The 9631-nt window shown below is 33.2% G+C and overlaps 1 protein-coding gene across 1 annotated transcript; it reads left to right on the forward strand.

The window, feature by feature from the left end:
- The first annotated feature begins 5554 nt into the window (after positions 1 to 5554).
- Positions 5555 to 8643, forward strand: LOC110709986 (rRNA-processing protein FYV7-like). Its single transcript, XM_021888242.1, has 3 exons — positions 5555 to 6034; positions 7930 to 8039; positions 8114 to 8643. The coding sequence occupies exons 1-3, from the start codon at positions 5845 to 5847 to the stop codon at positions 8399 to 8401; spliced, it is 588 nt and encodes a 195-aa protein (XP_021743934.1). The 5' UTR covers positions 5555 to 5844; the 3' UTR covers positions 8402 to 8643.
- The last annotated feature ends 988 nt before the right edge of the window (positions 8644 to 9631 follow it).

A 9631-nucleotide genomic window follows, 5' to 3' on the forward strand; every position in this document is an offset into this window, starting at 1 on the left:
TTTGAACTTGATTTTGATTTTATTATGATGTGTGAGTAGTTTCCTTAATCCGGGATCTTGCTAAGCTCGATTATGATTGATGTATAAAGTAGATCTTTAAATTCCCCAATAATAATCCCAATTGACATGCTTAATTGATTGTGTTTATGCCAATACTAGATTAGGAATAATTAGTATTGTTATCATCCCTTTGTTCTTATTGCAACGGAAGTTGGGTATTAACGGGATTAGGTTATTCCAATTAAGGGTTTGAAGATCATCACGGAAGTAGATGATTGAATAATTAGGAATCTAGGCATGGTGTTTAATGTCCCTTATTCGCTTGATTCCACGGAAGTAGGCTTGATAGTTAATTTGGGAAGCCATTGATAACTTGGAAGAGACCTTTGGTATTATTATTAGGGATTGCTTTTCTTCTTGTCAATTGATTTATATATTGGGGGTAGATTTATTAGTTTATCAATCATAATCGTGGTAATGCTTGATCTTGGATGCTTTAGTTTATTGATTAATATTTCCTCTAGTTAATTGTGTTATTTAATATATTAGTTGATTATTATCATCCATTATTGATTGGTGACGTGCTTAGTGATTAATTGAGTCTGATTAATTGAATGAACCATAGTCTCTTGGGATTCGATCCTTACTTGCCCTACTACACAGTTAGAAGGAATAGTTAGGTTATTTTTGTTAGGTACGCGATAAGCCTATCAGCTTATCATCTGAAACAATCGTTGTAAGTTGTTCATGAGGTCTCATTTGTATCAGCTGAGAGTTAGGTAAATGTACAAGAAGAGGTAGAACTAGAGGATACATTTCATATAAATCAAAACCTAAAAGACGCCATGCAGCCTCACAAGGTGAAACCCACCGTCCTGATTGAAACAGTTCAATTTCATCATGCACAAGTACACCATCTTTTGTCTGAACAACATTGAAAGATATCCTGCCATGACCTTTATAAACATACTTATACAGATACTTAATTGCTTCAATAGTAGAACAAACTTCAACATTCAGGTGACAATTGAAATATGCTAAAAGGTATGGATTATATGGAATCACCCATGTGTTATCCATTTCAACTCCCCCGGACTTTAACAGTATCACATGTTTCTCTTCTTCGATACAAAGGATATCCATTATTGCTACTTTTTGTTTCATCACAGTTTTGTTTTGGATAACCATACTTGCATTTGCCACGATTCTCTTTATGTTTCATGCAGGGGCATTCCGGATTCAAATGACCACATGGTCCATGCATCATATGCTTGATCACAATTTCCCTTAAGTATCCATTTTCAACATATGGAATTTCAGCACAGACAAATTTATCAAACTCATCAGGAGACTTGATTTTGAACCCAGATTTCAATATAATGAGAAAATGAGCATGTGGTAAACCTCTTTTTTGAAATCCAATAACATAAATCAGTGCAGATACTTCTCCAAATACCTTTTTCTTTCGAATTAAATGTTTTAAAGCAAGAACCTTTTCTCTAAATATTCTTGAAACAATATCTGGCCTATTCAGTGCTTCTTCTCCAATAGCAAGTTCTTGTTTAATTTCAGGCCAATTGGGATTATGTCATTGTTATAAATAGATCAGGCTTGCCATACTTCTGAACTAACGACATTGCATTTAAGTATCGCTTCTTAAGATCACGAGGACCACCTATAAATGTGGCAGGTAATATGACTTTCGTACCAACATTTGCTGCACAAACTTCTCCACAATCAATAGTATCAAGAAGACCCTGATAAAGATCAGCCCTTATTGTCTGTTGATTCCTTCGAAAGAAATCCAAGCGCGTATTTTTTACCTTGACATACATATCAACAATATATTGTTGAAAACATCTTCCAGCTCTGACTAATAAATTTCCAAGGCGACACTGAAGTTTATAAGCATAGTATTCTCGAGTTGAAACATGCCTATCCGCCTTAGATGATCTACCATTTGCACCTACAAATCAACAATTGAAAATAAAAAAAAAAATTTAAAAAAAAAAGGAATTTAAACAAGAAATCTGAACATCGTCTAATTTTATAGCTCTTCGTTGACAAAGGTGCTTATACAATAATAAACATGAATTCGTTAATATTAATGTTCAAATCACTTCAATACGGATAATTGAATAAAGTTCATAGCATTACCAAAAAATTAAAAAAAAAATACTTGTTTGTTGAACTCTAATCTTTGTTTTTTTTTATATACATTTGCATCATCTACTTCATCACTTCCAATTTCCAGACCTCTTAGACGTTTAGTTTTGTAATTATTTGATGTTGACGATGCTTGTAATAAGCGATCTAAATTATCAATAACAGACATAAAAATGATAAACATTATAACCCAAACTTCCTGAATATAAATAAAATTTCTCAAATTACTTGAATATAAACCAATTTATTCTTTAAAATTATCTTAAACAGCAAGTTACTCACTCATTTTCCAAAACTATATGAAAATTCCACGATACACTGTCCTTGAAATTCTCGTTATATCAACTATTCAATAAATTTTGTGAACACAACTTGTGATCCGAATCCCCTGAATTCATATAACAAAACAAGCAATAATTAATGTAATTTTGGTAAATTATAAAAGCAAATAATTGTGAAACTCTTAAAATAAAAGTCGACACAAAAAATTCATTATCATAGAATATATTTGATCCATTTCATCAATTACATAACCATATGTCTTAATACAAGCCCCATATATGTACTAATAAGAGTTCATTACATAAGCACTTCAAAATCTGTCAACAACAACATACATCCACAAAACATTTATACATTTTAATTATATCAAAAACTAACTTAGACTCCACTCCTACTACCCCATCCCATCCCAAACTTAAAAAGTCTAATCCTTCGAAAACCTTATACGCTTCAATCGACCATGTAAATCTTCTGAGCCTGCCACCTCTGAAAACACATCACTGCTAGATTCAGCAAATCCTGATGATTCTGAAAGTTGAACCCCTAACATCAGTATCATTGAATGTTACATCATGTGAAATAGGCACTGCTCCTTCAGACTTCTTCCCTACACCAGCTAAGCATTCCTGTTCTACAAGTCCCGTTGAAGGTTCTAACGGCTCTGTAACTCTTAACACTCGCTCCTTTACACTTAAATAACTTTCCCTTTCCAAAACACACAACACAGCATCAAACCTACAAGTCGTTGCCCTATAATTAGCATCCACTATCTCAAGATTACACACATCAATGAGATAGTCAACAACTTTCCTAGAAAGATCTTGCTTAGCCGCATCTTGGCTTGTACAATAATCACTAAACAAACACCGAAATCCTGAACTATTCTTATGGTGGATGATGTTAAACCATGAAATATACTGATTAGGAAATTGCTCAATAGTTTCAATTGGAGTACACTTTATATCAACACACTTTAAAACAGACCTTAATACTTCAACAAAATCAATAACAACTTTCTTCTGATTGATACCAGATTTAGTGCAAATATCTCCATGAAAATAAACCTTAGATTCTCCTTTTTCAATTCCCTCCAATTCCTCTTTTTTATAACTATACAATCGTCCACAACGTTCAAACATTTTTTTTCCTGTAAGGATGTTACATCATCGACAATTATATCATGTTTTTTCATCAGATCATACACTGCTTTTCTTGCTGCAGTTTCACACGATTCATCTACACTATCCAAATCTCCACCGAGGTAAACAACAGGAACATCACTAATATCACTCCTAATAGCCACACAAGCAATGCTTCTCCGAAGATTGAGATATTGGTATTCTGGATCAGGGAAGTTCAAACATCTGGTAATTTGCTTCAACAAAGGACGAAACGAAATCACTACTTGTGTGAGTGGAGCATCCATAACCTGTAATAAAACATATGATCAACCAATTTAGACTAAGGTCAACCCAAATAAGATACAATGAAAGTTATCACACTCAAGCCATTTCAAACTTCTTTCTATAGACCAATAAATATTATACCACCTTCATATCCTACATTTCTTTACTTGGACCAATAGACAAAGTTCAACATAATTTACCCTTAATACTCTACAAAAAATACATACAAAAATCAGAGTATTCAAAATTTACACAATCACAGAAATAAAAAAAAAATTAAGTCCTCAAAATAATATCAACTGACATACAAACTCATAAACAAAAAAAGCTAAATATCGACAAATCATAAAGAAAATCATGTCAACTTCAACCCATACGTTTCGAAAACAACCACAACACTGAATAGAATCCCTTCAGCACCACATAAAGAGCTCATATTATCATTTGTTCTTCTCAGTTTCAACATTAAACACATCATCTAAATTATCACAATGTTACAATATAAGTATAGAATATAAATCACTAACCACAATTATAGCACGCTCCATATATACCTATGACTAATTTGCAATTTATTCATCTAAATTATACCCAATTATAAATATTAGCAGTCTAAACCATAAAAAAAACCTCAAATGCAAACAACTCTTTGGAATTTCCAATCCATTTAAAACACATACATGCATGCCAACTCTCAAACCATAATAACGAAATCTTAAATAAATTATTAACACTATAAATTAACTTCACATATGCATGTGCTAAACAATGCAATCAACTACTTTAAATATCCATGCATATCAATTTTCGAACATCAGAATGGAAATTCAAGACACTATCACACAAAAATCACATAATAGTTACTGCAGAAACTTTCATGCATACCAAACAATCAAGAAACAATGAACAAAATACAAAATTCAATTTCATCCTTAAACTCCCTAATTATTTAACAATGCATGCAAAAAACGTAAAAAATTTAAATTCAATTTGAACTCCCTAAATATCACAGAGTGCATGCAATAAACATACCACCCCTAATTTCAAAATATAAAAACAAACAATCAACAAACACTCAACCAAATATAAAATTCGAAATCAAATTCAACCTCTAGAAAATTAACTCGAAAAATATAATGAACAAATTACTGAAAATTAAATTAGAAATAGATAAGTAATTGCAAATTACCTTCGATCTCAGAGAAAAGAAAACTTGAATGAACAACTTCAAGAAATAGAATATATTTTGTACTCAAACAAACAGAGAATGTATATATATATATGAGATCATAATAGAGCTACAAATATATCTAACCCACCCAAAAAACACATGCCTTAAAACAAGGAAAAAAAGATAATTTCTCATGCAAAACCCCTAATGATTCTTAATGTATATAAATCAAAATTAAAAACCAAAGAAGTAGGCAAAAGCAATGGCAATTTCGCAAATAGCATCAAAAGACATGAAAATTATGGTCAAGGCACTATTCCTTTCGAAAATCACTTTTCATTTTTGCTAAGCATTTTGATGATGTGGTTTTTCAAGGGTAGTAGAAGTACATGTTATTTTTATAAATGCATGTTTTTTTTTTAATGCATGATGTTGAAGTAAATAAGTGAATAACGAACATATTATTTTAGCAAAATAACACAAGATTTTATACAAAATAACATAAGATTTACGCAAAATAACTCAAGTATGGCGACCAAGATCCAGGGATATATAATAGGATTACAGGAGTACACGATTTTGTCTTGAACGTTGTCACTTTCCAATTCTAAAAAGTCGGGTTGGAAGTGGTTAGGTTCTCACTTGATCGTGTAGGTTCGGGTTAAAGATACACTAAGCAATTGGTGTCTTCTACATTGTGCCCTTCTTCAAGAACACCATCAATCGTGTCTGTTAGTGTCCTGCAAATTAGGGTTTATCTTCACTGAAAAAATTGGGCATTTTTTCTACTTCTCTCTCATATTTTGTTAAATTCGTACGATGAAGAACGCTAATCTCAAGAACAACGATTCGGGAGAAAGAGGTGGCTTCAATCCCTATAACAAAATGAACAACAACAGTAAGATTAAGATGAAGAAAAATATGCAGAGATTGGGAGGCACTGGTCTTTCTCTTGAAGCATTTGCCAATGCTAAATCCAAACAAAATTCATATAATCCTGCTTTGTTAAGTATGTTCCTCTTTCTCTACTCCTCTAAATTGCTGTCTTTTATGAATTTCTTGTGATTTTGGTATATGGGTATTGTTCTGATGCTTGATTTTTGGAAGAATTTAGAGTATTTTGACCTTTGATGATTTCATGGTGCTAATTGTTTTTGGGTTTCGATGATATGCTTAATTGATTATTGATTGTGGAATGATTTCTTGTATTATTCAAGGCCTAAAGCCGCCAAGCCGGTTTCGTGGCGTTGTAATTGGACTAATTTTGTATTGGTTGTATGACATATTGGATGGGGATTGACAATTCTAGTGAGGTATTTTGTTAGCTTTGGGTATAATGGTATTGAAGAAGAAGAAAATGGAGAAGTTGCTTTTCAAGATAAATTATGCTACTAATTAAAACCCTAGAAGCATGGAGAGTCTAACTTTATGCCTTTCTACAATGACAGGAACTTGCTACTAGTTAGTAATTTACTCCATCAGTTGATTAAGGAATAGGAACTTGCAGCATACATTGTGGTTGTGCTGTTTAAGAGCCGAGCAATCTTTTCAGTGTTCATTTTAGAGTTTAATAGAACCAAAATTCCAATTTGAAGAATCTCTTTCTGCTTGTTTCAATCAACATGTAAAAAACAGGATGCAACTTACCTGCAGTGAGAACACGTCACAGAGTTTGTCTTAATCCAAAGTCTCAGAATTGATTGTAGACACAAGAATCTATACTCATATGATATTAGAGATGGTCTTATCAAATATGTACCAACAAAGTTTACCTACTACCTTTAAGCCCGATCATAGAAGCTTTTCTTCTACTTTTTTAAGTTCAGCTGTGAAATTTTATGGGTAGTTTAATCAATTTAATTTATTTGATGAAAATTTATTATGTCCTTGCTGTTGGCCTCAGCCTGGGACAAACAGGTTTAGTGATTTTGTGGTCTTGTACTCCTCTTGCCAAGAATTTTTACTTATGTTCAATGAGATCTTTTGTGGCGGAATGATTGATGCGTTACTGCAAATCTGCAATTCATATCTTGTGGATAGCAAGCAGGCTTGTAGAGTGTGGTTTAGTGACTGGACTTTTCTATTTCCAATGAGCTTGATGCCTCCACCCAGATCATATTGTAGAAAGCTGGTTTTCTATGAGTTATGGAAGTGAAATATTGTGATTTATTGGTCTTGCAATGTGTCTTCGTTTAGGGATCGAGAAACATGATGACAGTAAGGCATGTTTTTTTGTGTGCTTGTTTGTTGTGGGGGAAGAAACAATTAATCTATAGGCCAATGATTTTTACGCTTGTGTTATTGCATATTAGTTGACTCAGACTTAGCTGTTCGTAAAAGTGCTGGACTGTAGACATCTTATGGAAGTTTTGCTTTTTCTGTCAATGATACAGGTCTCGGTCAAGTGTCCATACCCCAAATTTGAGTGTTTCAGTATTTAAGTCTAACACAAATCTGAGGTGGAATAAAGAGTTTGACATAGGATGTGTTGATTGAACTCCTTGATTTGGTATCTTTGACCCTTCACTGAGGCAAGAAGATTCTGCTTTAAATTTAAAATTCTATATTGACCATGTAAGAAAAATAGTAATTTCCTATCTGCTGGACTAGAATGGACAAAGAGATGGCTAAGGACTATATTTTGAATTGTCAGGTCTATATGGAAGCTTATTGCTTTTGCAGTGCTTGACATGCCTTGCACTTCCCAACATGTAATCCCGATGCTGATCTGATTAGCGTGATCCTGTTTTTCAGTCGTATGCTGAGTTGAAAAGAGCCTTTTCTATAATTTTATGTATATGTATTGGTATTGCAAATATATGCTACATAGTTAAATGTTGACTGGGTTTTGATTTGATTATATCGGTGATATACTAATGTATATACATCTTTGCATCACTTTAGAGAAGAATAGGGAATTTTACACGAATGCCAAACATGTAAGCAAGTACAAGAAATTGCTGAAGCAACAAAATCAACCTAATGATCAATCCATATCTGTTGAACCTGTTGAGGTATGTGTTCTTTTTTGCTATTTTAAACTGAAACATTGGCCTGAGTGTAACATGCTATCCTGGCTCACTTGCAGGAGAATGATGGTGGTCCTGGTGAGACAAGCAAGGAAGACAAGAAAAACAAAAAGGGATCATACAGTTTGCAAGAGTTGTATGTGAAGAAACATGAAGAACAGGAGAAAGCAAGGATGGAAAGGGAAGCCTTCTATAAAGCAAAAAAGGAAGAAAAGGAAAAGGCTGAATCCCGCAGGAAAGATTTACGGGAAAAGATGTTTAAACGAACACGGAAAGGTCAGCCTGTCATGAAATACAGAATTGAGCACATTTTGGAGACCTTGCAGGGTTCTACTTCAACATCATAGCTCTCTGCTTTTTGAATGGAGCTTCTAACTGCAAAAAACCGAATGATGGATCAGCTCCTCTGTTCATTTGATGTATCTCTGTGTCTAGAGGGACATGATGATACAAGTCATTTAAGTTGATTCTGGGAGATGTGATGCTCTGTTGTAGTTAGATTGTCAGTTCTTGCCCTTGTAAAATTTTGCTCTATAATGCATAGCAAATTACACAATTTTGGACCAATCTTTATTCCATTTTTTTTTTTAATTATTGTTTCAATTAGTTTCAATATCCTTGAATAGTAATATTTTAATAGGGTAAGAAAGAAGACTATTTGCGCTGGTGCAATCCTTCAATTTCAGCATTCTTTGAAAATGGCAGCTCCTTTATAACTTAAAGAACTGGAGTTGCTCAGTCACTGATATGTATGGCTGCTACAATATGTGAAAATTCAGATTGGTGTTTTCTGTTATGAAAGTCTCTCTAATTGTTTCCTTTTTACTATATAACAAACCTCAGCTTCATACGAACTTGCATCAATTTGACTTACCCAAATCTAAAATTTTGTTAAGAGAACCTCTCTAGTTTTCTCTGGTTTTGAAGCTTATTTCCTAATGTAAGAAAACCTATGTTTGTCATCATTCTAAATTAAGCAAGCATTTTGATTAAACATGAAATTAGAACAAAATTAAAAATGTGCTTGCTGAAATACACACAGCTTGTGACGATTGCCATTTCTTTGTCAAATTTTTTAGGCATCGTGATCTGTGGCATAACCATGAATAATTTCAATTATCCTTCCTATTTCACAGGCTATCTCTACACCATAATGCAAAATAAAAATGTTTAACTTTCTGATTTTTTTGCATTGAAGGTTTGTTTGTGACATTGATTCTGGTGGCTCAATCTTCTTGATACTTCGCCATATTCATGGTTAGCAGAAAATCTGTTGTATAGGATAAGATCGGACTAGATGGCAAATCCTCCCGGGATATGCAAAACAATCTGACCCTGGGTAGATAAGGTATGTTGTGCTCGTAGTTTGGATAGGTGTGATGCTATCTCATATTAGTCATATACTTGTAGTAATAGGGATGGCTGTGGTACTGTCTTGAATTATATGGTTATATTTTGAAGTTATGATGGCTGTGAAGTACCAGAATTAGTACCTCCTGGAAAATTATATATCATTGCTTCCTTCTTAATCTACCCTTAACTAGATATTGTATTACAAATTGGATTACCTTTAACTG

The sequence above is a fragment of the Chenopodium quinoa genome, unplaced genomic scaffold (assembly GCF_001683475.1).
Source record: "Chenopodium quinoa cultivar QQ74 unplaced genomic scaffold, ASM168347v1, whole genome shotgun sequence".
NCBI classification, from domain to species: domain Eukaryota; kingdom Viridiplantae; phylum Streptophyta; class Magnoliopsida; order Caryophyllales; family Amaranthaceae; genus Chenopodium; species Chenopodium quinoa.